Source organism: Aythya marila, assembly GCF_965140915.1.
Source record: "Aythya marila genome assembly, chromosome: 16".
In the NCBI taxonomy this organism is placed as follows: Eukaryota; Metazoa; Chordata; class Aves; order Anseriformes; family Anatidae; genus Aythya; species Aythya marila.
The window spans coordinates 14,627,232-14,655,004 of record NC_139057.1 but is presented as its reverse complement, the minus strand read 5'-3'; the positions used below and the strand labels follow the sequence as shown (position 1 = coordinate 14,655,004).

Here is a 27,773-nt window from a genome sequence, read left to right as displayed (position 1 = left end):
CTTGGCGTGCGTCAAGACTTTGCCTCCTGCTTTTCCAGTATTTCCTATGGTCCTGTCCTGTTCTGCACCACTGGCCTTTTGTTGGCTTCTGTTCACTCATTTTTAACAACAAAAAAAAAGTGTTTCACATGGCCTTGCAAACAACACATCCAACATCTGAGTCCCTATTCAAACTGAATTGTCAAAAGCAGTCCCAGCTCCCTTTTTTTCTGATGCTCTTGACTTTTTTAGTGACGTAAATTTGTGTATAATTTCTGACCGGGGGGGGGGGGGGGGGGGAGAAATGTCAGAGAACAGGTAGCCAAACTTCCAGGTCTGGGTGCCTTTTTGTAGGTGTCAGGGGCTCTGGTCCCATATGTGACACGTCCACTGCCGTGCCCCATCCGGAGCTGCTGCACATGGGAACGGGGCTGTGCAAAAGGTGCAGGAGGCTTTGGCTGGGAAGGGGGACTGGGAGGGCGTGATGTGGCCATAGGTGTCTGGGAGGGGGTGGGCGCTATAAAGGGGCACTGCGGTGGTGTGGTCAGGGTGCTGGAGTTTTGCAGGGCAGGTGCTATAGGGTGCTATAGTGGGGTGGTCAGGGTGCTATAATGGGGCTGTGCAATGGGGTGGTCAGGGCGCTGTGGTGTTGCAGGGTTGAGCAGGGCACTATATGGCAGGGTGGGGTACTGTGGCAGGGTGGACACTATAGTGGGGCAGTGAGGTAGGGTGGCCAGGGTGCTAGAGTGTTGCAGGACGGGCAGGGCACTATAGCAGGGCAGTATGGTGGGGTGGTCAGGGTGCTGTAGTGTTGCGGGGCTCTATATTGGGGCACTGCGGCAGGGTGGGCACTACAGCGGGGTGCTGCAGTGGGGTGGTCAGGGCACTATAGTGGGGTGCTGTGGCAGGGTGGGCACTATAGCAGGGCAGTATGGTGCGGTGGGCAGGGTGCTGTAGTGTTACAGGTGGGCTGGGTGTTATAGGGGGCAGCGCAGTGGGGCGGGCAGGGCGCTATAGCATAGCGGGGCGCTGCAGCAGGGTGCTGTAGCGGGGCGGGCAGGGCGCTGGGTGCCCCTCCCGGCGGGCGGGGCGGCCGCCTTCATCCCCCCCCTCTCCTCCTCCTCCTCCTCCCTCCCCTCCGGGCCGGGATAAAGCGGCGGAGCGGGGCGCGGGGCGCGGGGCGCGGGATGGCGGCGCTGGGGGCGCTGGTGAAGAAGGTGTGGAGCGTGCGGAGGGTGCTGGTGCTGCTGTGCGCCCCCCTGGCCCTGGTGCCCGTGCTGCTCAGCCTGCCCCCCAAGGTACCCGGCACAGCCGGGGGGTGCCCGAAGGACCGCCCGGGGGAGGGCAGGGGGTGGGGGCACCGGTTTTGGGGCGCAGGGGGTGGGCACGGGGTGGGGATGGAGCTCGCCTGCCGGGGGGTGCCACCGCCTCGGGGGTGCGCGTTTGGGGATGTGGGGTGAGGGCACCGAGCAGGGCATGGCCCCTCGGGGGCACCGAGCAGAGGAACGTGCCGTGGGGGGCTGCGAGGAGGGGGCTGCAGTTTGGGGGCCACCAAAACCGCGGACCGGGAGCACAAATGGGGTGCGCTGACATCGGGTGCAGAGTGGTGTATGGAGATAGGGGCTGGGGACACGCAGTGTGGAGCTCAGCACTGGGGACACAAAGTGCGAAGCTTGGGGCTGGGGACACGCAGGGGCCCAGCTCGCAGCTCGCTGCCCTCCTGCCGCAGCCCCTGACCCTCGCCAGGGACCCCTGTAGGGTTTGCCCATGGAGGAAAGGGACCCCGAAGCCTAAAAACCACCACAGGTCCTTAGGGTGCAAGCGGAGGAGGCATCTTGGGGTTGTGGTAATCTTTTAGTGGAAAGAGGGGGTAGATCAAGTGAACTGAGTTTTTGTTGCTTGTGTAGGCGCTGGGAAGGTGCAAGCAGCCCATGGTTCTCAAACCGAGTGGCGCTAACTGCAACTTCTTGCCAATGCCCGGCTGCCTTGTTCTGGTTTCTATCAGTGGCTCTGAAAGAAGCACTGGGGAAACTGAGGCACGAAGCTGGGTTGCAGCCAGTGTCCTGCAGCGAGCTGCATGCAGAGCTGGGCTGGGGGCGAGCCCCTGTGTGCAGGGACAGTGGTGCCACTTGGCCCTGCCACCCCATCCCCTGCACTGCCAGAGGGACCGGGTGAGAGCGGTGGGCAGCGGGGTTGTGCTGGGGCGCTGGGAAGGCAGCGGGGCTGCAGGTGCTTCACACTGCTCCGGGAGGCTCCTGGGGAGAGGCTGTGTCTGAAAAAGCTTTGCGAGTGTGGTGATTGTGCTGTTCCATAGATGTGGAGTAAATTAGTTTGGGCTTTGGTGTGTGAGATGGGCTGCACGTCAAGTAGCGTCTATGGCAAAGCTGGAGAGGGAAGGTTTTGCAGCTGTCCCGTACAACACAGCTGTCCTGCACCAGGAGCATCCTTGGGTGGACGTCCATGGGGCTCTGAAGTCACTGGGAAATTTTGTGCCGCTGACTTCAGTAGGCTCAGGATTTCACCCATGTATTCTGACTCAGATCCATTTGAGAGTGACATTGTTTATATCAGAAAATAAGCGATGTTCAGCACGTAGTGATTACAGAGTGATTCAGATGCTGTAAGGACACGGAGGTGACATTTACTTCTGCTGGCGTAGTGCTTGTCAGTGAAACCTTCATACTCAAGATAGCAAAATAAGTCACCTGAATTAAAAAAAATAATAATAATACTATGACCATTGCTTTATTAATAACACAATATATTAAAAGAGAAAACCCTTCTTTGGATGTAATCTCATTTTTTTTCTTTCTAATTTGCATTATTTGGATGAGTTGTTAATAGGAATATATTGAATGTTTGCCTCAGAGCAAAAAGCACATTGCATTACAGGTACTTCATCCCCTTTCAGAGTCATAAGTAGCTCATACTTGTTTGTACATTCATTTACTGCAGCTGAACAAGTGACTTCAATGATATTTAATGTTTCCCTGTTTGACTCTGGCACTTGTAAACTCTGGAGCTGTGGTTATAGGGCGAGGAGATGTGCTGTGCACCCTGCACAGGTTCACGTCTGAGCCAGGCAGTGGTTAATCACAGGAGTAATTCATCACAGATGAACCTGGCACTGTGCTGAGGGAAAGCCCTGCCTCCGATGCCCATTTCAGTTGTGGAAAAGTATACTGATGGAGCGACTGTAGGGATTAGGATGTTTGGGAAAGAAAGGAAAAAAAACCCTCTGCTGGTGTAACAGGACTGCCTGCCCCAACTCCAGCCGTGCAGCGCTGGGGGCGCGCTCCTCCCTGTGCCCTGAGGAGAAAGAAGTGCTCGCACAGCCCAGGCTGATCGGCTGCTTTAAGGGCAGACTGGAGATGGAAAAGTGCAGCTGCTTCCAGCTACAAAGCTGAAGGAGCAGCAGGGCAGGGAAGGAGAGGGCATGGCCTTACTGAATGCCCACTGATGATAGCGATCTGTGCTCGGGTGCCCGTGAGCGCCACGTGTGCCACAGTTAGCCGTGAGTCTGTCCAGTCCCTGCATCACTGCTGTCAAAGCGCTGACACTGCTGCTAGCGTGGCTGCTCAAGCAGTGGGATGCTTAGGGCCAGCCCTGCTGCGCCCTCCCCAAGTTGTCCCTGCGTTCAGCCTGCAGCTGTGAGTAACCAGACCGCTGCACCGGGTTGCGTTCAGGGGGCAGTGACTCACCTGCTGTTTCAACACAAAATTGCCCCTCGTTTGTTCAGCAAGAGAGGAAGTTTGCTGTTGCACCAACATGGGATTAGGCTCAGCCATCCAGAGCTGTGCTCCAGCCAAGCTGCAGGGGCAGTGGGAAGCAAAGGGAAGGGTTTACACTTCTAACAGCAGCGTGGCAACATGGGGGGCAGGGAGCAGGAGCAGGTGAGGGCTCAGCAAGTGGGGAGTTGGGTGTTGCTGGGGTTTGGAAGCTATCCTGCTGTGTGATGGGAGATGTGTGCCCCCAGCTGCACTGCACAGGTCATGGTTTGTCCCGACATGGGACTGGAGTCCAGCCTCAGCTGTCCTGGGCAGCCACGTCACCAGAGCTGCCTTGGGCACTCAGCAAGCTCCATCCCAGAAGGCATTCAAGTTAAGGTCTGCTGCTGGTGGTACTGGGAGACTGTCCAAGACAGGGCACCCACAGAGAGGAGGCTGGGGCAGGAGGAGCACCTGGGGGAGGCAGAGCTGTTGTACCAAGCTTTAGGCTGAGTCCTGGCACAGCTGGATCATGGGAGGGTTGGATGGGCTGGAGAGCCCCATGTCCTGCTGGGACAGTCACTGTGCAGCAGGGTGTCAGAGAAACCCCAGAGATGAGAAGCAGTGAGGCTCAGCCCCTGCAAGTCTCAGGAGGAGGCTTCCCTCATGAGAGAAGGTGTCTTAGGGGCATCTCTGCAGTACTTTCCTGCTCTGTGGGTGCTAAAATCTCACATCAAGCCAGAATTTGCCTTCTCCCCACTGAGATGCTCAGCAATTATGGGAACTTGAGGGATCAGAGCCTTAAAAAGCCACCTGAGGTTTGGCTTCAAGGGCAGCATCTCACTTGTCTCTGGAGACCAAGAAATCACAACCTACAGTTTGCATAACGGAGAACCACAAGTAGGATGTGGTTTCTCAGATGTGTTTCTGGCGAAACCCCATGGCCTGTGTGCAGTGGGCTTTCCAGTGAAGCCTGCTCCTTGGTGACCTCTCCCTGGAAGCAAAATCCTTAGAGGAAAAATCATACATCAGGTCTGGCCTTACTTATGGCTGCTGAACTCCAGCTTCCACACCTGCATGCTACTCCTAAAGCCCTCAACAGCTGTCACCCTACAGCAGTTGATCTCCAAATTGCCCCGCGTGTCCTTTTGGAGGTGGAACGTCAGGGCTGGTGCTGACATGATATTAATACCCCTTGTTGGTATTTGATGCCCTTTGTAGGCTGCAGTCTTGTAGAAGGAAACTTGTCTCAGTGCTTTTGTAAGCAGTCTCCTTTCTTCTGAATAGAGAAATGAAATTTCTGCTTTGCCAGCAGGTTTGCCTAGCCCTCTGGGTGTGTTCCCCAAAGCGTGGCTGGAGCAGTGGGAAATGGGTTGTGCCCGTCACATAGCACAGCACAGGGAAAGGCTCTGGGTGGCTTCCCAGCACCCGGCTCTCCGCACAAGGGTCCGTGTCACCTCCCGCTCTGGTGGCTGCTGAAATGGCTGAAATTTTTGTCCTGTGAGCGGAAGTGCCGGCGACCCCCCGGCTCGCGGAGCTGTGAATGATTGCAAAAAGCTCGGCAGGGCAGGAGGGGCTGGAGGAACTGTTCTGCTGGAAGGGGCATGGGGGGCACTTTTAATGAGCTGTGCAAAGAGCTTGTTCCAACAGCTCCTAATGAACTCAATGTCTACAGCCTCTTGGCTTGGTAACAGCTGAGGCAGCCAAATCTGCTAAAAGGAGCTCTGAGCAGGCGAATGGGTCCCAGTGCCTTCAGAAAACAGGCTTGACTTCCTCAGTGGACATAGAGCCATTTAACATTGACTTGGATGTAATGAGTCTTCCTGATGAGAACAAGGAGACTTTAGGAACTTCCAGAAGAAAAATGGCTTTGCTTGCGCTCAAAAGCAAGGAACAAAGCCATCTCCAAAGGAAGGCACTGGGGAGGAATGGATGATGCTAAAGGAGGCGATGTGGTGGGGCATGGTGTGTGGGGAGGTAGAGGGAGCTGGACTCCGGGCTGGAGCGATGCCCACTGCGTGCCGTGCTGCAGGAGCACAGGTGGGCAGGGGCAGCGCTGAGGAGATCAGCCTGGTAGGTGAAATAGTGACTGCAGCCTGTTTATGTTTCATGCACAAAGTCAGTCTTTGTTTTATATATACACTTGGTGATTTAGAAAGGCCAATTTCATGAATGTAATGATCAGTTAAAAGAGGTAAGAGGAAGACCTTCAATGAGGGAAGAAGAGGGATAACTGGCAGCTGGGTCACTACCGTTTACCAGCATGGAGATAAGGCGAGCCTGGCTCAGAGCAAGCTGGCACAGAGGAACTGAAAGCAGCAATGCTCGTGGTGGGAAAAGGACAGATGACAAGAATTAATATTAACTGGAAGCTAAGAACCATAGAGGACATGAAAAGGGATGTGAAAGAATTGACGAAGAAATCCCTGGGCAGGGTATTGCAGATGATGAGCAGTATTTCAAGTGTGTGACACAAAAGAAATCTGAATCAGGATACTCTGTTGCTAGATGGATAATGCAGAAAAAAGCTGTATTCAGTACAGTATTTCTGTTCTGGACTTGTAATACAATACCATAGCATATTAAATATTTCTATCATGACAGTGACTAAAGGGAAATGAAAATATTTGCTTGAGATGACACCACGTAATTAGTTGAACACGACTGGGTACCCACAGCTTGGAGGAGAGGATTAATGTGGTGTTTGTACACAGAGACATGAAAGTTAAGCAAGTGCAGTGAGAATCTACCAGGCTGCTATTTTCTGAGCTCGTGGCTTTTGCCAGAATGCCCTCCCAGTCTGCTTCCACAGTTCCAAAGCAACTTTGACAAACTGGAGAAGCATCAGCATGAGCAAAGGACAGGAGAACACACCACATGGTGAAAGACCTCAGCAGCTTGGCCAAGTTCTTTCAAAAAAAAACCAAAAAAACAAACCAAACCAAACAAAACAAAAACAACCCACAGGTATGAGAGCACATCCACGGTGAGCAGAGTTTGGGGAAGGGAGGTCTAGGCTGAGGGATAAAGGTAAAGCATAAAACCAGATGCAGAGAATGATGTTCAGGTTACCACAACAGAATTTTAACAGTGAGGTTAATTAACTGTAGGAACAGCTCACTAAACTTGCGGTGGTTTCACCATCACAGAAAATGTTTCTTCTTCTTTTTTTTTTTTTTTCTATGAAAACATGTTGGATCTATCTTTAAAATTAGGCTGAAATGGAGATTACTTCATATGGTGCTGTTTTAGCTTTGACGTCCATCAGTGTTTGAAGTTGTAGGACCTATTGCTGCCTCCAAGAGGAAGTGTGAGGCTCAGACCTCTAAGGCAAGGAAGATTCTCTGGAAGATGCCTGTGCCATGAATTCCCATGGTCATGGTCAATTTGCCCACTTTGAGCTCCAGCTGTCTTGTTTGTGAAGCAGAGAAAAAGATGAGAATTACAAAACACTTCAAAAAGTTTAAGTGCTTTATAAGCTTTGTCTTTTTGGTGTAACTCCAGAGCAAAATATCTTCACAAGCATTCACTTTAGCTGTAAGACCTTATGCCCCTGTGCTAATGGCCCCTTTCTAGCCACTCTGCAAATACCCAGAGCCAAACAGCTCCACTGGCAGGAATGCTGGTAAACAGGGCTTGTTTTATGTCCAGATTACATAATGTTTGCAGGAGCTGTATTAGGAGAAATCAGATTCAAATACCCATCCCCTTGGAGAACAGTCTGTGGCCAAGATGGCCAGTAACGCTGTCAGGGTTGCAAACTGAGGGCAGTTTGTCAGCAAGATGCTAAAAGCCACCAGTACTTTTTTGCACTGTGTACTTCTGAGTATCGTTGATAGGATATTTCTTTGTGAGGATAGTGGGACAATAGGGCTTGAAAAGCTCTGATTTTGGCCAAAATATCTGTTGGTATTGGGTTCTGGAGGGACCTGTAGGCCCCTCATTTGTCTGGTCATAGGACGGGTGCTGGGGAGAGCCCACAAGAGGCAATAAGGCTGTGAGGATGCACATGCAGAGGTTCGTGGAGCAAACCCAAAGCTTGTCTGACCCTTAGGGTAGGGCTTCTTCAAGCACCGGGCCCATCTGGCAGGGTTCTGTGAGCACTGGACTGTCTGGGATCTTACTGGGCCTGCTAGAGAGCGAGGTCTGGCAGAAGCTCCTCGTGTCCCCTTCAGCTTGGTAGTGGGGACTGATGGCTCATGCATGCCTATGCCTTGGTGCCATGCCTGGGCAAGCTGGTTCTCCTCATCTGACCCACATACCCTGCCAGAACCTCTCTTCCCCAGGGCACCTCACCTCCCCGTCTCCCCTCCAGGAGCCCGCCTGCCCGTGGGAGATTGCCCCTGCTGGAGCTCAGCAGGTTCCCAGCGTGGAAAATCCCCGGTGCCTTCAGTGCAGCGAAGACAGCATCTGTGTCTGGAGGGGCAGAGGTCACTCCTGAGGGTCTTGTGCAACAGCAAGGAGAGCTGCTCTAGTCCAGAGCCACGGAGCACTTTCTTGGAAATCATTAAATGGTTATAAAATTAACCCGATCACAAGACCCATTTAAAAGTTTGTATTTGCTACCATTTTTCCCCCTGACCTTTGATAGATTTATTTTGAAGCAAACAAACAAACAAACAAACAAAGCACAAAACAAAGTTGCCTGGAGGTGAGAGGAGTAGAAAGGAGTGACACAGCAGAGTGGTCGAAGGATGAGGGATAGGAGATGATGGTGGGATTGCTCCTGGGGGCAGCTGTGACCATCCCCATGAAAGACCATTCTTCCGACATCAGTTAGCATTTGCTGGCGGTATACTAATGCAACTTGCAGGGTACCGGGGCAGTAATTAACATTTGTAAGATATTTTGGGGAAAAACAAACAAACAGGGTTTGGTTCAATTTTAAGAATGACTTTACGTTTTCAATCTTTGGAACACTTACTCCAAAGCTGAGTTATTCTGAAGTGGTCTTGTTCCTTTCTTTTTCAATGATTGCCCTATTTTAAATGAAAAGTTATTTAACGTAGGTGCGGTTTGTCTTCTTTTGGGGTAGAATAGGATTGACAAACATTACTGCAACTTTATGTTTAAAGAGGTTTGCTGATGATAGGTTAGTCATGTTGATGGGTTTCATAATTTCAGTAAAGCTCTCCATACAGCAGTTCTCTGCCCAGTTTCGGTTTTACCCCTTGGCTTTTCATCTTACAATGAAGATTAGTTTTTAGATTCATGCTGTATTTCATTGCAATGTTTCCCAGAACATTTTCCATACACTAGAAAATAAATATCCCTTAGTTCATAATTACCTTTCTAATTCATACTTCATCTGCTTAATGAAGTCAATTGAAATCTTCACTGATCTGCTCTTATACCAAGGTATTGTTAAATACTTGCAGTCGCTCTACCACTGTAAGAGGCAAACTGTTTGTTCTGAAGTTCGCTGGTGCAATTTTCCTTGCAGAAAACTGAAGAACATTTTGCCATTGGGAGAAAAAAAATAATTTTTATGGCCTTTAGAGACTGAATGGAAAATGACTCAATGAGAGCAAAACTATTTCTTTGGTATACAGAAAGAGCCAGAGCAAAGAGGAATTATTAGTTGCCATGGGAATGAAATCACTCATCTAGTGTGCAAACATTTGAAGTGTGAATTTTTGCTTCTGCAGAAATTAGTGGTATTGGCTTTGTTGTTTGGGTTGCACAGCAAAGTTCTGGGGAAGTAAAGCCGTCAGGAGCTCACGGGAGCCACCGGCTGCCAGATCCGAGCTCTGGGAACAGAGAGGTTTTACTTCACTATGTCTAGTATGTCAGCGCACCATGATCTAAAATTGGGACTATAAGTGGTCTTTGAATACAGGGCTTAGGAACCTGATGTGATGCTGTAGCTCTCCTGTGATTAACATATTTGATAGCTATTCAGTAATTGAAGCAAATTGTTCTTGGCGCTTTGGTATTGTCTTTTCCACACGCATGGAGGCACCTGAATTTTACAAGCTAAATTACTTGTCAGACACGAAGTTGGAAGGCTAGAGGCGAACGACAACTTCTGTCACTTGCCAGTTTTCAGATGTGTTTGATGACAAATCCCAGTTGTGTCTCAGTATGTGCCAGTGGGCTGAAGGGAGCATTTTGCAGGTGGCCTGATGCCTTTTGGCTCAGCCCTACCTGCTCACACCTTGCTGTGCTCTCAGCAGCTTCATCTGGGCCTTGCTCTCCCCAAAAGTCTTCACACAGAGCCTGGGAGCAGCGCTGGACTCTCCCGGCAGAGCCTCAGCCCTTTGGGCAGGGGAGGAAGGTCCGGGCGGAGGAGGCACAGAGGTGCCTTTGAGAAACAATTCAACCTGTTCGACAAGCTGGAAGAGATCGGGGAAATAAATAGCTCTGTGGCTTCCAAACGGCTCTGGGCAGTTATTTATAGCGCTGTGGGCACCCTGCCTCACAACTGACAATAAGCCCCTTCAGCCCCACTGCGGCCAATGGCTCCGGCTTCTCGCCTTGCATCAGGCTCCATCCACCCCCCAGGTGCTGCCCCGGGCTCTGCTCCTCAGGTTGGGGCCGTTGTCCTGACTCCTTTCCTTGTCTTGACTCCTTTCCATAGCTCCTGGTTTAAGCTGTGGATGTCAGGAGAAGTGGCTCTGCTCTGGTTGTGCCTCCGGGGGGATGAATGAATCGGGAGCGCTGGGTGTCCGCCAACCTTGGCATGGGAGGTACCAGGCTGGGGCAAGCTCTCCACGCTCAGGATGTGGCATGGCACCAGAGAGCTTGATTTATTGATTTCCTGAGGGATTGGGATGGGTTGCCTTGGAAGGGTTTCTAACGGATCTCTCTGGAGACCCTGATCCAGTCAAAGAAGCTTTTCTGTGTGCCTCCTATTACAAACAGGGGGACTCAATGCATCTGTCTCTGAAAGCTGTTTACTCATAGGCATGCAAAGCCTGATCTGTGGAAGTTGGAGGGAAAGCACAAACATTGAGAATAGCAGCTGTCAGGTATGGGGACACCTAAGGATATTAGCAGCTCTTGCCCTAGCAGCAGTGCATGCTGAGCTTTAGCACCCCAAGTCAATGTGAAGGAGCAGCTCCTTCTCTCCAGAGCTTCCTTGCATCCACACTGCAGCACATAGGAAGCTCAGGAAATTGAGGAGGATTTGGGTTTTGCTGTGCTTTCAGAGAATGTGTAACCCCTTACACAATCTAGGGAGGAACATGTTCCCCTAATAGGAACAATGTGGGGGAAATACAGTATCCCTGAAGGAATGACTGGTGCGTATTGCTTGTCTCAGTGTCTCCAACTGAGAAGATTTCTCTAACACCACATCTTGCTTTTCCTCTCTGTTTCTCTTGCAGGAAGGACGATGCCTCTACGTGATCCTACTGATGGCCCTGTACTGGTGCACAGAGGCGCTGCCCCTGGCTGTGACAGCCCTGCTGCCCATTGTCCTCTTCCCCTTCCTGGGCATCCTCCCGTCTAACAAAGTCTGCCCGCAGTATTTTTTAGACACCAATTTCCTCTTTCTCAGTGGTTTAATCATGGCTTCAGCCATTGAGGAGTGGAATTTGCACCGTAGGATCGCCCTCCGGGTCCTGATGCTGGTGGGAGTGCAGCCAGCCAGGTGACTGTGGGGACTGGGGGGTGTCCATGGGGGGACACAGCCCTGATCACACACTGCTTTTTCCTATTAATTTTATGATATCCCCACACATGAGCTTTTCTTCCTGTAGCTAGAATGTGTTAACACTTGCCAAACTCAAGACATTCAGCTTTTTCTTTATTCTCTCTTCCAGGTTAATTTTAGGGATGATGTTGACAACGTCCTTCCTGTCCATGTGGTTAAGTAACACTGCCTCCACAGCTATGATGCTTCCGATTGCAAATGCAATTTTGAAAAGCCTCTTTGGGGAGAAGGACACCTCTAAGAATATGAACAGGGAACATGAAGAAATCCAAGGTAATTGAGACAGGGCAGTAGTATAAGCCAGCTGAGGTCTGCCCTGCTGCCATCAAATATGCCCCAGTGCTGGTCCCATTTTAATATTTATTTAATTACTGTGGTGGAAGAGTATTGACATAAAGCTCGCTCTTATCCTGCTCCTTCCGTATGCCATGCCAGAGGCAATGCTTATGAGTTGGAAATGTCTGGAAAAATGAGAAATGGTGGTCCCCAGACCTGTGACTGGCACAAGTTGAAGTTCAGCTCTGCGTGCCCACTGGGATGTGGTGATGATGGGGTTTGTAAGGTGCCTTGCTGTAGGGTGGCCAGGGCTGAGGGGTGCTGTAGTTACCCCTACAGCTGTGTACTGTGTAATGCTGCCGTGCTGCAGGGATGGGCAAAGGTTGCAGCCCCTCCGTGGCAGCACACACGGCTTTCCCGTGCTTCTGCACAGGTCATTTCTTCTTTTTTCCTATTTCCTCCCTTGTGAAACTGGAGCTTGAGCTGGGAGAGAAGGGGAGGATGAAAGGCAGGGCTAGCAGGCTGAACATGTATTTATAAAGTGCTGCATGATGTCCCCTGATCCAGCTCGGTGTCACTTGGTGTTGAGAGTGAGCAGGTGCTGGACAGGCTTGGTCAGGGCTATGCGGTCAGAGCAAGCCTTCCTCCAACCACCTCTCAGGAGTTTGGGATTCTGGCAGACAGGGACGAAAAACAGAAAAAAGGAAATGAAGCAGTGAAGTCCCCTTTGCAGTTATTGCTGATAGTACGATCAGTAGTCATGGCTTCTCTTTTCCACACTAATTAGATGTTCTTCTGTCTCTGCAATTTAAAAACAATGGCTTTTGGGTTTCCACTGAGACCTAACGCAGGAAAATGAGTCTTCAGAAGAGGACTGAAATATGCATACTCTAATACTAAAGATCTAATAATTCATCATTAATGTCTAGCAATCATGAGGTGTTTGCATTGTAGGCTGCTTTATCACATTTGCTTTATGAATTTTTGACCATGCACGTGTAGTAAAATCAACCCCACTGACCTTCTTGCTATGTTTTCTTATTGTGAGGAAGCACTGTGTTCTGTGAGCCTGCTTTTAACCTTCTTGACCCCATTCTCTGACCTGATTTGAGTGTGTAGTTGTGAGGGCAGTCTAGGAACATATAAAAACAAGACCCCCATTTTCCTAGACACTGGCAAGCACAGAGTTAATGTCCCTAGCTCAAAATGCTTAGGGTGCTGAGAGAAGCCAGCAAAGGGAGAGGGATGCAAGTAGAAGAATGAATAAAATGAGGCTTTGCAACTATGATGTGATTGTGTGATGATGTATTTTTCTTTTGAGGTAGAGACTTGTAATAAATACAGGGGAACCATACACATGCACACATACAGTGATGTCTCTGATCAAATATTTCTCTGCTGGTGAGATCCTCCAGGTTGCAATCAGCCATGCTCACGTTCAACCATGTGGACAAATTTTTGTAGATGAGTAGATCTGCATGCTTGAGTTCATGACAGCTAAGCTTTGGAGTAGATCTGTTCCTCGTTTTTACATTACTAGCTACTGATACAAGAATTCAGATGAGCTTTGGCATTTGAAATTTCAGCTGGTTCTGGTTATTCAAGGTGAAGGTGGGATTACGAACTGATCACCAGCAAGCAGGCTTTTTTTTTTTTTTTTTTTTTTTGCTCCAGTGGGTGGAAATATTTTGAGGGGGTCTTTTATTTTTTTTAGGAGCAATAGAAATATAATTAAAGCCAAACTGCTCTAGGATAAATCTTTCTGCCTCTAAGATATACAAAGTATTTGAGTGAAATGGCCACTGAATCTGTCTCATGCTGCTCCATGCAAGGCCAGGTCCCAGCTCAGTGTTCTTTTTTTGTTTGTTTGTTTTTTCCTCTTCTGACTTATGGACCTGTACAAATTTTCAGCCCCTTTTTACGAGTTTCACAGGAAATGATTGTTCTGCAGAAAGTCTGCCTTTCCTTCTCATGGTTGCCTTTCATAGACCTTCCTTGAGAGGTAACTCACAGGTGATCCTGGCCAGATGGGATAGGAGTTTGGGCTTAACAGGGGAAAACTGGAAAAATGTTAAAAAGTGGAATGAAATACATGTATGTGTCTATGGCTTAAATGGGACATCAGCGATGAGAGGCCTTGGGCTAAATCTGATGGGGGATCAACAGTCAGCCACAGGTTAATGTTCTTCTAATTACAACCCTCTAACGCAGCACCCTTGGAATGAAAGCTCAGCATGTGTGCGTCCAAGCCAATTAACTCTGATTCGGTAAATTAGCCATGTGTAAAACATGACAGTGCAAAATGGCCTGGCTCACTGAGCCACAATGAGGGGGCTGTCCTCGGCACTCATGTGTGCGAGTCTGGAGACTTTGACCAGTGGCTGCTCTCCACGCACTGCTTTCCGTGTCAGGGGCACAGACAGGCACAGATGGTTGGGTTTTGGCCTGAGGAGGGGCGCAGGGAAGTTTGGGAACTGATAGGGTGGCTGTGGTGGGTGACAGTGGTTGGCTGGCCCAGGGAGGTGCAGGGATGCACCAAAAACAGGCAAAGCCTGAGGACAGGTACAGAGCCCATAGTGACCTGGACTAACAGTGGATGAAACTCCTGAACATTCCTGTTCTACAGAGGATATGGAAAATAGGGTTTAGTAGCATATCCCTGCTCCCAACCTCAGGTGGTCATGCCATGAGCCAGAGCTACAACTGCTACGAGGTTTAAGATGAGATAAGGTTAAAAAAAAAAAAAAAAAAAGAAAAAAGTGATTGTATTGCATTTCTGGTTTATCTTATGGTTTCTCTTTCTGAGTTCTCTCTGGAGCACACACCCATATGTGCGTGGCAGTGTGATGTACACCTCCCAATTTACTGCTGAAGAGCATGTGGGTCCTTCTGGTCAAGATTTACCCTTTCCCCAAGTGATGCTGAGTCCTGGCTGCCTTCCCTGTGGCTGGTGACAAGGATACTGGGGCAAAGCCCATGAGATATGCAGGAGGGTCCCTGAGGACTGTGTGCACCATCAAGTCTCCCCGTGGCAGCTCCAAACTTGTGTTGAGGTTGGGGTTTGGGAGGAGCTGCCTGGCCAGTTGTGGAGGGGGTCGTGGGCTTGGGAAGGGTTCTCTGCTCTCGAGGTGGGTGTCGGGGGACCCGGTACAAAGCCTAATTCCCAAATATGTCCCACACTGTCCATTAAAGAGGGAAAAACAGCTGCATGGTGACTTCGCAAGCTTCCCAGGGGGAAGGAGGAACTCCGAGGCACTGAACGCTCCTGCACAGCCTCGGGAAATGTGCCCTGGGGATACACCAGGCCCAGCTCTTCTTCCTACTAACAAGCTATGGTTAACTCCCCCCCCAAAAAAACTAACCCAAGCCCATACGTGGATATGTGGCACCCTGGCACCCCTGCCCACACTGGAATACCCCAGGGTCTGAGCAGCGGCAGAAGTAGCATCAGGAGGGAGCACCTCTGGGTGCTGGAGGAGAAGCGGGGTGCTGCAGCAGGCCTGGAGCGGTGGCAGCAGCAGCCAGGCTGGTTTGTCCCCTCCGGGTGCTCCTGACCCCGTCACCATGGCATGAGCTCCCCCTTCGTTTGTGTGCTCCCTCCTCGGTAAAGGGCAGTTTGCTGCCTTCCGCTGTTTGGGTCGAGGAGGATTTTCTAGATGCTTTGAACTGTTTTAAAGTCCTAATCTTTCTTTTTCAGCATCTTTACAGCAGAATAAACTTTACACTGTACCAACTGAGATGCAGTTTCTGGCAAGTACTGAGGAGTAAGTTAACTATTAAGTTTGTATTAGAGAGTTGAGACAGAGCATTATCCCCTGAGCTAGACCCAGATGTAGGAATTTGAAATTCAATCACTGAAATGTTTTGATTGCACCACAGCTCCCAGTCGCTATAGACTGGCCACAGAACCCCTCCTCTCTGTGTCCAGCATCCTTCCACACATCCGCATCACTGCAGGGATTTTCCAGTTATCCTGGAGCAGTACCAGAGGTGTCTTCTGCTGGAAAACAGTTCCTTGGCTTTCCCAGGAGCATCAAAAGTGTGAAGCCAGTGGTGTAAAACCACTAGGATTTATACAGTGCTGACAGTCCTGCTTTGATAACAACGATGGGAAAGAAACAGCTCTTCAGGAATAGGAGTTTCTTTCCTCTCGGTGCTATCAAAATTTTCCTTTTGTGTTCCTTTGAGCACTTTATGCCAAGTTTTTCAAGTGGCTTAGGGGCTTGCCAAGGCACACGCAGCGTTCAGGCACTGAGGGTGCTCTGCACGCCTGCAGGTCCCGCCTGGTGCTTCTCCGAGCCCCCTCCTGCCATGCGGAGCTGCCCAGGTGTCCCAGAGGGCAGCGTGAGCTTGGCTTTCTAAAAACTGGGAGTTTGCCTTCTTGTCAGGCTCTGTATCGGCCGTGCTGTGTTTAAACCAGGGCTTTCACCAGATTCTCTTTTGGACTGTTTTAAAGCAAAGATCTGACGGAGGAGAAGGAGGTCGCCAGCGATGCGCTCTCAGACTTAAAGAAGGAGGAAGAGTACAAAACAAATATATGGAAGGGCTTCCTCATCTCAATCCCCTACGCAGCCAGCATTGGGGGAACGGCGACGCTGACAGGAACCGCACCAAACCTCATCCTTTTGGGACAGCTGAAGAGGTATGGGAGGCTGTCCTGGAGAGACGTGCCTGTCTGCCAGTGTAAATCCTGCACAGATGAGATGTAATCTCTGTCCCTGTGGGAAATTCCCTTCTGTGCCGAGAGCTAGCTTGGAAAATTCATGCCCTTCCAGAATGTTTTAGGAAACTTTGTGAGTGGATGAAGGCAGAGAGTGGTTGCACCAGCCTGAGCAGTGCTGAACAGGTTCTCAGTGCCTGTGTGGATCACCTCACTGCTGCTCTTAACCCCACCGCGTTTAATGGGACTTGACCACCTGCTTAAAATTAGGCTCGTAAGGGTTGTCATAAAAAGGGCTGAGTAGTGTTCTGTGAGCAATTATATCTGCTGCTGTGTGGTAGAAAGGAAAAATAAGGAACCCACTGCTTCTGGCCTATTTTCCTAGGCATAAAAAATGCCTCCTGTGTTCCTAGGAGCATAGAGTTGGGCCATCCTAAGAGCCTCCAGATGCTTCTTAATTCTGGTCTCCACAAGCAGTATGTTAAGGCTCTCCCAGGCTTGTGCAACATCCCGGTGAAGTTCATGTTCAGACCCTCCAGCAGCTATTGCACTACTTAATCCTGACTGTTGAAGAATATTGTTGTAGAAGAGTATCAGCCATCCAGAGAGAGGTTTTCAAGTCTCTCCCTGCACAGCTGGGCTAGGTGAGCTGTGCCTGGCTGGGTAGCCCAGGGGTTGCCCCTGTGCTCCCCAAATCAGCTAGAGCCCAGATGGTTGCTGTGCACACAAGGGAATGTTCTTAAACTGGTGAATTTGTGGGGTATTTTGCTGTTGGTTTCAGATGTTTGCCCTTAAATTGAAGGGTGGTTTTCCCTTCTTGCATTAACTTGATTTTTTCCCCATTTGCTTAGTTATTTTCCAGAATGTGATGTGGTGAACTTTGGTTCTTGGTTTATGTTTGCATTTCCTTTAATGCTGATTTTTCTTCTCGTGGGATGGCTATGGATCTCCATCCTGTATGGAGGAATCAACCTGAGGTATGTTTATATTCCCTGCGCATACACACTGCTCTGGTTACACCAGCATTGTGAAATACATGTTTGTCATGATTCTCATACTAAGTCTAACAATATCACCCACAATCATCTGCTTGACAGTGGAGGGTTTCATCGCTAACTTCAGGGTGCTTGTGGTGTAACAAATCCTCTGTTTTTAAGAAGCTGTGTGTGTGTTGTCTTCAGCAAAATGCTCCCAGTTCTGTAAGCATTTTCTGAGCGCTGCTGTCACAAGAGAGTCTTTTATCTTTCCTACTCAGAGCATCTGCTTTCTGCTCCCAGCCTGCTTATTGCCGCTAGCTGACTGCTAGGGGAAGGGTTGAATGCAGCCCCGATGGTGGCTGTGGTCTGTCCAGAAAGGGGCTGGGGTGATTTGGGAAGGGGTTAAAGGAGGAAACAGCTGTGCAGCTGCTCAGCAAACACTGAAGAAGCAAAAATCTCTGAACACCAAATGAAACAGTAGTGTTTTCACGGCTCTCAGCAAAACCCGTTTGCAAATGTGACTGCATGCAAAGTTTTGGGCTGCAGACATGGGTGAAGACTGGAATAAACCCACCAGAGTCAGACCAGGCAGATTCCCTGCAGATAGGCATTGCCACATAACACTGAAATAGCTGTATGATACAAAGTCACCCTGCTCAGGATCAGCCCCTAGAGATCTGGCATTCAGGTAGGTGCTAGCTGTTAAAATAGGCTCCCGTGGAAGCATCAGGGTTAGGGCTGAATGCTTCTTAAAAAGTCCCCACTCTACCATCTCAGGTTGCAGGCAGTTTCAAGCATTTCAATGCATGCAGTAGACATTTGCTGAGATGGAACAGGGTTACAGAAATCTCATACCTGGCTGAAATACATGTAGAGAATGTGTGTTACACGTGCATTCAGTGAAACACAATTATTTGAGGTTGTTTCACTGCCTTACCTGGGCTGGGGTAAGTCAGTGGCAGAACTGCTTTGGCAGGAGGGAAAGCAGGATCGGACTTTGAAGACCAGCGTGAAATCTCGGTTGCCCTGGAATTAGTAACAGAAATCTCCTGGATCGTAAGAGCTAGGATTTGTTCCTAGGGCTGGAACTTGGGTTTGGAACAGATTACTTCATAACAGGGCTTCGTTTTACAACAACGTGTTAATCTATAACTGAGAGTAACGTGTTTTACTGGTAAACCTTTGCTGCACGCATGCAACCCTGAGTGTACAGAGCTTAAAACACTTGCAGTGGTGCTGCACAGATTATTTTGGAGCCCTTTTTCCCTCTGTACACTCTCATACGGGATAGTAACAAACTCCTAGTCCTGCTTCCTCCAGGGACCATACAGAACTTCTAATAGATAGAAAAGTCTTTAATTGTTATTCTGAGTTACAAACACAAATAGCAAGGGGAAAAAAAAAAAAAAAAGAGAACAGGTGTCCAAATATTTACATTGTCTCAGAGGCAGGAAAAAAAATCAATGGGAAAGTTGCAAGCTAGAAAATGACAAACGCCGCTCCTTAAATTGCTGGGGGGGCTTCATGCACAGCCGGGGGATGCTCCGCTGGCTCCCAGCCGCTCTGCGTCTATGTGCCCAGGGCTTGCATGAGCCTGGATTCATGCATCCTGTGCTAAGGGCTGGGGCACAGCCATGGCACAACTGAGCAGGTGAGGGGAGAGAAGGTAATTCTGCTGGCCGAACCCCCTGGCAAAATGTGAAATGTCTCTTCTGCTCGGAGAACGTGATGCTTTTTGTTTTGTTTGGCTCCTCTCTGTCCGCATGGAGCCCGGCTTTATTGGGATAGCTGTGGCCAGCGCGGAGCAGAATTCCCCAGTGGCAAAGTGCCTCGGGAGGGACACTGTGAGGCCGCACAAGTACAGCTGCCTGTCTGCTGGCGCTCGGCTGCTGGGATTGCAACAGCTTGGGAAGAGTGGCTGGCCTTTCTGTATGAGCAGAAAAGTACAGACAGAGGGACGCCGCTACACTAGCAGGCTGGCTTTGCTTAAATCCAAAAGACATTAAAAGGCTGAGGTGTTGGTTGATTGAGTGAAGATGAAGCTGCTGTTCGTAGCACCCTCCTAGACTCAAAAAAACAGGTACATCTATTTGAGGTTCAGAAATTCCTGATGATCAACAATTCTTTTGTACAGAAGACCTGGCCATGATTTCCCATTGAAATGGTGATGGAATGAAGCATGCTCAGGCACTGCAGGGCCTGTTGGATGCAGCTGGTGTGGACATTGGGTTTTGTAGTTTCACCAAGGTCACAGGCAGGGCTAGTTCAGGCATGGGACACGATGGGAGGTGAAGTGTGAGACATGAATATATCATTTGTATGCACATGCTCCAAAGGATCAAACGGCGTGTGCGGTCAGCATACCAGGCTAAGAGGCTTAGCCAGGAGCACATTAACATTCCCGGCCATGGAGAAATTCCCCACATTTTTGTTGAGCCTCTGCAGCATCGTGAGATTGCCCAGGAAATTGCAAGTGGCATGAGGAGTGAAGGGACAGGTTCATTTTCTGTGTCACCCGCTGCCTAGTGTTCTGCCCGGGTAGTTATCTGCTAGAGATGATGAAGTCCTGCACTGCCGGGATTTTCTTTTGGCAATTACAGCCTGTGCTGGGGGAAACAGTGTAGAATATAAATGAGACAAAACTTCCTACCCTCTGTGGGGTTTCTTTTGTATGAAAGCAGACTTTCTTCCTCAGTCCTGCTGAACAGTCAGTGTACTTAAGGTGCTTTGCTTTGCTGCATTTTCATCCCTGTGTCCCATCCAGCCGCTGTCTGCCCAGCTTGCTGCAGACTTTTCTGCGTGCTGCTGAGCTGTGTGCTCCTGGTGCCAGGGGACAGGCTCCGTAGGTGACACCAGGGCTTTTCCACTGCTATTCAGAGCTGGGCTCCTAATATATCAGAAAGCATGCCCTCAAAATATGAGCCAAGCTCACTATCAGTGTCATTGGGGCTGCTGGCTGTACAAATTCCCCTATCTGTGCACATGGACGTGGCCACCAGCATGCTTGTGTCTTGTCATGACTGGGAGGAAATATCCACATCCAGCTGCACCCTGTGAGGCGTGGGGCTCTGTTTGCCAGGCTGTTCCCACTCTCGGTGAGCTGAAGATAATCCAAACAGAGCTGGAGAGACGTGCAGCCGCGGGGAGTTCCTCTGGGAAGAAGTTTCTTTCTGAAGCTTGCAGAGCAGGCACTGAAGGGGTTCACCGAGCGTGCACATGCTGCAGTAGTAAACGCAGCCTTCACGATGGTGCCAGTGATGTTGGGCACATTTGACGATGTAACTGTGTCTCTTGGCAGGGGCTGGAGAACAAAAAAGTCAAATATAAGAGTGGACGCAGAAGTCCGTGCCAGAGAAGTGATAAAGGAGGACTATCAGAAACTGGGCCCAACAAAGTGAGTCATCAAGCTGGGACCAAAATGAAAAAGAAATCAAGTGGGTTGGAAATGTCCTGTCTGAAGGGGAGTGAACTGAGGGAAAGTCTTTTTTTTTTTTTTTTTTTTTTTTTTTTTAAGCAGAAAATGAAATACACATTTCTACTCAATTCATGATGCAGTGAAGTTTACTTTTGTGCATGCTCCCTCCTCTTCATTTTCACTAACAGGAATAACAGCAAATAGCAGCTTGTACTCAAATCTTATCAAGAACAAAGTTCATATTATTGAGTGGATTCTAGCTGGGCTGTTTAATTACTGTTTGTAGTTTTTCTGCTCCAGGAACCAAAGCAATCCTGTTTGCTTTATGTAACTAACCAATACAAGCTGAATTTTGGAGATTTGTGCATTCCTGTTTGTAGCTGTTCTGCAAGGCAGGAAGTATTTGCTGAGGAGGCTGATGAATGATATAATAAATATAAATCATATAGATTGTGGATATACTTTAAGAAATCTTAAGAGCTGCTCAAAGAAAGCCTATGGAAACAATTTAAATCCATTTTATGCAGTAGGTCATTTTTTCTAAATAACTCATTCAACGTTATGAGTCATGTGAAGAAAGAATATGACACTTAGCTTCTTCTTGTAGTTTATCAGAAGTCTTGTCTTCTGGAAGAAACATTGAAGTTGCAATGATTAGGGTCATAGATGGAAGCCACCAGAAAGAAGCATAAGAGTTTTAGACTTAGGAGAAATGCCCAAAAAGGGGGAAAAAGGAAAGGCTAGGTATCTCCAAGAATCAAAGCATAGGTATATCCAACCAGCCACTGATATTCTGGGCAACCAGGGCTGGTGAAGGTTTTTGAAACTGTAGGTCTTAACCTCAAAAGGTCTGTGGTTCTCTGTCTGTAAAATAATATTCTTATGCTCACAGTGATGCTGGGAGAATTCAGAGATGTTTGTGTCGTGCTATCGACATTGTAATTGTTGCTGCTGTGTGGAAAATGGAGTGGTTCTTCAAAGACAATTGGTTGGGCCTGTGCTGTAAATGAAAGAAATTGGTTTAGTTGTTCCATTCAGTACATTATCGAGCAGCCTGCAAAATGTCTCTGAAGAATCAAAGTCCCACTTTGAGGTCTAGGAGCGAGAAAGCCCATTAAGCCATGCTCGACCAATTTGATTAGCAACCCCGTAACTTCAAATCAGTGCAAGTGGCTTCTTCCCAAGTTTACATGCCCTTCCTTGTGCTCTGAGAGGTTTTATACAGAGTTTTAAGGCATTGTCTTGGATAAATCTTGACCACACTAGAATCAAACCTTAGCTTAGAGTATGATACTGCCATTTAAAGATCCCCCTGCTATTAGTCAACGTGTCTAAGGGATACTGTTTAGGTTTTGACTTTGGGGAATGTTGTTCCTGCTGTCTCATATATGATTTGAATCTTAGCTGTCCTTTTACATGGCTTGAACTGGAGTAAAACCACCCCTAGCTGATCAGTATCAGCCCAATCCGTGCCTTAGGAGCATCCCAGAGGGCAGTGATGAGAGGAATGACCTTGGGAAGCTGCTTGGCCCTTCCCCTCTGCCCCATCCACAGGGTCAATTTTGCAGGCATGTTGTGACATCTGCTCTGGGCATTCCTGTTGCCCATATTTCCTGTCCTTGATATCTTCCAGTAAGAGATCACTGCTGGCAAATACCAACATCTGTAAATAGATTTGTAACCTATTCCAGTATTCCCCTGTAGTTATTTTTAGAGAAGCCGCCTAGTTTGTCACCCAACCGCTGCAGCCTGAACTCGATACTTGCCCTATCTTGGCCTCACCCCATTAGCACAACATTTTAACTACATTTCCTTTTGTTTTAGGTTTGCAGAACAGGCAATTTTCTTCTTCTTCTGCATGTTTGCAATCATGCTTTTCTCAAGGGACCCCAAATTCATTCCAGGCTGGGCGAGCTTTTTTGCACCAGGGTAAGATCTTATTTTCATTCCACTGCCACATTTTTCAACAGCATTTCCAAGTCTGAGATTCTTGGGTTTCTGGTTGCATTGCTGAACACTGTTACTCAGGTTTCCTGGAATAAATTAAATTGAGCCCCAAGTTCCAGAGTGAGCTTAATTGTTTCTGTCTTGTGGAGGAGGTATACGAAGCCCACTGGGAAGCTGGCACTGCAAATTCTTCCATATGTGTGTTTGAGGCCATCCCTGGGGTTTGAATGTGGGGAATACACACTGTCTATACATATATTTGCATATTTATGTGGAATTCTTTATGCAATCCACTGATTTCACTGGAGGTCTGGAGAGTGAGGAGCTGACTGTATGTGCTATCGTATCTGTTTTACACATTCATCTCCCCTGTGACATCCATACCTTGGGAAGACAAAGGGATAGAGAAGTTGGGGATTGCTAAATCTCAGGGAGGGTGTTGTTATTTCTAAGCAGAAGAGACCTTCATAGTTTTTTGTTTGTTTGTTCGTTTCTGTATATAATGCCCCAGCTTAACAAATGATTCCTTAATAGAACGAAGTAGTTATGGACTTTTCCTCATCAGTTAATAGCTCCTTACAATCAAACACATGCTTAAGCTCTTTGTTGGGTGGAGCCTGGCTTTCAGCTTACAGTCTGAGCATTTTGCAAAGAGCTCTTATAAATTAGGTGGTCCGGGCTCTGCACCTCCTGCTCCCTGTGAGGAGCTGGGATATTTGTCCTCGCAACCCCTCATGGACTGATCACGGCTCCGTGGGCAGAACTGCTGGAGCATTGCTGTTGGGGGGGGGGAATTTAGTCTTTTTTTTTTTTTTATATATATTTGCAGGGCTTTGGGGCAGTTTTTGCATGGGGTTCTTCACAGCCCATCTTAGAAATATAGCTCTACAGGGAATTAAAAAGAAAAGAACTGTGAACAAGTGTTGTTCAAACCTGATGGAAACTTGTAAACTTCCTTCATAAATCTCCATTCCCTTAAACTTTGCAATTCTGCAGGCTTGTGCTTCTTACCAGTGTTTCTGCTGCTTTTGGACAGGTTTATCTCAGATGCAGTTACAGGAATCACCATCGTGATCATTCTCTTCTTCTTCCCTTCCCAAAAGCCTTCCTTCAGGTGGTGGTTTGACTTTAAAGGTGAGTAGGAGACCCCCAGGGCAGGATCCCTGCCCTTGCCTGGGGTCAGTAACGTCCCACCCTGGGACTGTGCCACCTGCAGGGCCATGCTGGCTTGGGGACACAGCTAGGACACATGGAGGCTGTTGTCTGACGTGCCAGCAGAGGTTCAGCAGTCACTGCCCTGCTGCCTGTTGCAGGAATGACTCGCTTGCTCGTGCTGCTGTCAGAGATGATACTCTGTGTGTTTGTGTGTGTTAAAAATCAGTGTTGACCTGCCCTAGCAGACGGGCTTGTGGCACTCACTGATATTTGTTGTGTTGTCCAGACTGCAGGAAGATGTTTAATCAGGCCTCCTCTGGGTAAAATAGCTGTGCCCTTGTTCAACAGAAAATTACAGCCCCATTAGTGCATCCTTCCACATGGCAGAGCTCACTTCATCATGTACTAAGAGATGGGCTGCAGGGGAGATGGGAGTTCTTTGCTGCAAAACTCCAGGGTAGTTGAATGGCAAATGGAAAATTAGGAACATCTTCATGATTCAAATGGTAGAAAATTTCCTTCTTCCATGGACTCCCGTCTGTTGAGGACAATGTTTGTGCCTGTTACAGAAAGGAAATTAACCCGATGTTAGAAGTTCTCCAAGGAAGCCTCAAATAAAACCTCAAATGCTAGAATTTCCTTTCTCTTCCTTTTTGTTAAGATCTTGTTTTCTGATATTAAGGTAAATGATCTTTTAAGTGTCTAGCTTAAGAGAATGTTTTTATGCATGTTTTAATCAACAACAACTCATGGTTAGTGAGCTTTGGTGCTGATGCCAGGCTGATGATGTCGATGTCAGATGGTGACGGACGTGCTCCTCTTTGGGTGGGTGCTTGATCTGGGGTTTTCTCTTCGTCTAGCACCAAACACGGAGATGCAGCCCTTGCTGACGTGGAGGAAGGCCCAGGAGACCGTGCCCTGGAACATTATCCTGCTGCTCGGAGGAGGCTTTGCCATGGCGAAGGGCTGTGAGGTGAGGCAGCAGAGCTGCATTTTGTCACGGTGCCATTTGGGGCTCTCATTTGGCTCTGGGAAATTTTGCTCCTGCAGTGTCACAATGCCAAAAAGGTGTTTCTCAGCTGAAGGCATGTTTCTCAGCTCCCCCTTACAACAACGCGCAGCAGATAAGTAAGGAACAGTTAACAAATCTTGCAACTCCTTTCAGACTGTTTGCTGTTAGATCCCCTGAAGACACTGCAGTTGCGTGGGTGGTGAAGGTCGTACACAATTTTCAGATCTATGAAAGGATCTGAGGAAAGGAGCCCCGCGCTGCAGCTTGTGTGCTCTCCCTTCTGCAGGAGTCCGGCCTGTCTGTGTGGATAGGAGGCCGCCTGCACCCCTTGGAGGGTGTACCCCCGCCCGTGGCAGTCATCCTCATCACGATTGTCATCGCCTTATTCACAGAGTTTGCCAGTAACACGGCCACTATTATCATCTTCCTGCCTGTCTTGGCTGAACTGGTAAGACAGCCCAGTGCTCAGAGGGCAGGTTTATGGTGGCTGGGCTGGGACAGGCACCGTACGGGTCTCCTGCTCCTGGAGGGGGCTTTAGGCACTTCGAAATCCTTGCAGCAACAAAGCAAGGGCCTGTGGCATAATGGGAACACTGCTGGATAATAATCCTTCAGATGTTGTTGGTGAGATACATTATTATCTGTCACAGAGTGGGGGATATGGCTCTGTACAGTGCGCTAACTACTTGCATCCTTTAATTATATCCGCCTTACGCTCCTAATCCCCGAGATACAATTTCTGTTCCTTTCTGTTTTTCAAGGCCATTCGTCTGAAAGTAAATCCCCTCTATTTAATGATACCAGGGACTATAGGATGCTCCTACGCATTCATGCTGCCAGTCTCAACACCTCCTAACTCAATTGCATTTTCTTCTGGACACTTGATGGTCAAGGATATGGTGAGTTGCTTTAGATATACAAGATGCTGAAAACAATCAATCAGAGTGAAATGTTGAAGAAAGTAACTTTCAGGCATGTTACCAGTACAACATGTGAAAAGACAGAAATCTCATACTGCAGTGTTGGAAGGCACAGGGATATAAAAGGAGCCTGTGAGATTTGGAGCCATGGCTCCAAGTGATGGCAAAACTGATTTTAATTGTCCTCAGCACCTCTCAGCCCGTGCTCCTGCTCCTGCCACTGTCAGCAGCTCAACTTCAGAGGTTTCTGTGTGCAGAAGTTTCGCAACTCAGTGAAATAAAGCTTATAAGCTCAGTCCTAGTTCCACCTCATATTCCTGTGGCTAAATGGATGCTAATATTTTTGATGGATCAAAGCTTGATAAGCATCTGCAGAGTGGTTTAAGAAAGCCCACTTAAAATGTTGTTAATAGTAATGGCAATTAAACCTTACATTTTTATAACGTTTATATTCAAATAACTTCATTCTTCACATACTGTAAATGTCCAGGCTAAACTCACCAGTTGCTTTTGTGTTTCTTTTGTAGGCAAGAACGGGGTTGCTCATGAATCTTATGGGAGTTCTGCTTCTTAGCTTGGCTATGAACACGTGGGCCAAGAGCATCTTCCAGCTGGGGACCTTCCCTGCATGGGCTAACATCCATGCAGAAAATGCCACATCGCTCTTGCCAGCTGTAGAAAATGTCACTTTTAGTGCACTGAATAAAATATGAACAAAGCCACCCCAGGGGAAGGACTCACTCACTTAGGACTTGGGCACTGGAATCGTCAGCGCATGCGCAGGAAGCTGCCCACACTGCATGGGACCCTCGGATTAAATTTTATTTTTAGCAATACCAGTCGGTGCCACAACATCCGATTTTGATTTTCTCTGAAGATCCTTCCCCCCCCCCTTACACAGATTCTCCCAGAGAATTTCAGCTGTCCCTCACAGGTGGTTGTTACCTGCACAGCCCTGTAAGTGTCGAGCATCTGTGGGTAGATGTCTCTCCCCCTGTGAAAGCTACTGAGCCGTGCTGCTCCAGCTTCTGATACCCTTCCTCGTTTTGGAGAGCAGCCCTGGGTGGAGGCAAGTGGATTATTTCCATGCAACCCAACGTGAGTGAGTGTATCAGAACCTGGCTGGGTAGGAGGCAGCATGGGCTGGGTGCTCCTGGCAGGACCGTGGAGACGGGGGCTCGGTATGATCTCATGAGTAATTCTCTCATGTAAGGACACAGACTATTTCTTCAGGCTTGTGCATGAAAGGATGATTCAGGAGATGTGTCGGTAGGACTCAGTGCATTGCCCCATGCTTTGGGAACAGGAAAGGACCAGTTTGTTTCCAAACCTGTGCAATGTTTTGAAAACCTGGATTTCAGTCGCTGCCTGGCTCTTTGCACTGAATGCAGATGGAGGTTTGGGGCCAAATTTTTTTCTGACATAATTGTGTGGACATCGGTGGTGTTTCAGCTTTGGGAACGTGGCCAGTCTTAGGTTTGTGAGACTGATACTTGTGAGCGACCTGCTGAGTCACAGGTCAGTGGGCAAGCTGCGCTGGAATATTATTGACATTTCTGAAAAGTAGGCTTTGATTCTTAACATCTTTTTATTTCTGATTGCTTGGGTACTTTCAATGAAAGCATTGCAAATTGACTGTGATTTTAATCACCGTTTTATCATTTTTTTTTTTTTTTAAATTTCTGTAAGAATCTAAAATATTTAATTTTAAGGATCAGTCATTGAAATAGATAGAAGGGAAGGTAAAGAATCTGATTCTTGGTTTAAGGAGGGTTGGTGACTGGACTCTGGATTGGGCTCCACTGGGTCTTTTCTCTGATGGTGTGGGCTGGTGACACAGCTGGTGGCACAGCTGGTGGCATGGGGTGAGGATCCAGCCCATCCCTCCTGCCCCCATGCTGCTGACAAAGCCCAGGGCCAGGCTGGAGCTGGCAGGGTGATGCAGCCCTTGGGGCCAGTGCTTGCTGCTGCTGCTGCTGGGTATTACCTTAAGGTCACACTTAGGCAGGGACTTGAGGTTGAACCGAAACCTCCAAAACTAGCCGAACATGGAACTTTGATCAATCAA

General features: G+C 48.5%; 1 protein-coding gene across 1 annotated transcript; it reads left to right on the top strand.

Annotated features, from left to right (window-relative positions):
- Positions 1–1,166: 1,166 nt before the first annotated feature.
- SLC13A3 (solute carrier family 13 member 3) lies at positions 1,167–26,495 on the top strand (the record flags this gene model as incomplete). Its single annotated transcript, XM_082773669.1, has 13 exons — positions 1,167–1,277; positions 11,015–11,280; positions 11,453–11,616; positions 15,317–15,383; positions 16,076–16,261; positions 17,131–17,256; positions 20,555–20,650; positions 22,496–22,600; positions 23,655–23,752; positions 24,634–24,746; positions 25,072–25,233; positions 25,547–25,684; positions 26,233–26,495. 13 exons carry the CDS (start codon positions 1,167–1,169, stop codon positions 26,416–26,418), a joined length of 1,818 nt encoding a protein of 605 aa, XP_082629795.1. The 3' UTR covers positions 26,419–26,495.
- Between the last annotated feature and the right edge of the window lie 1,278 nt (positions 26,496–27,773).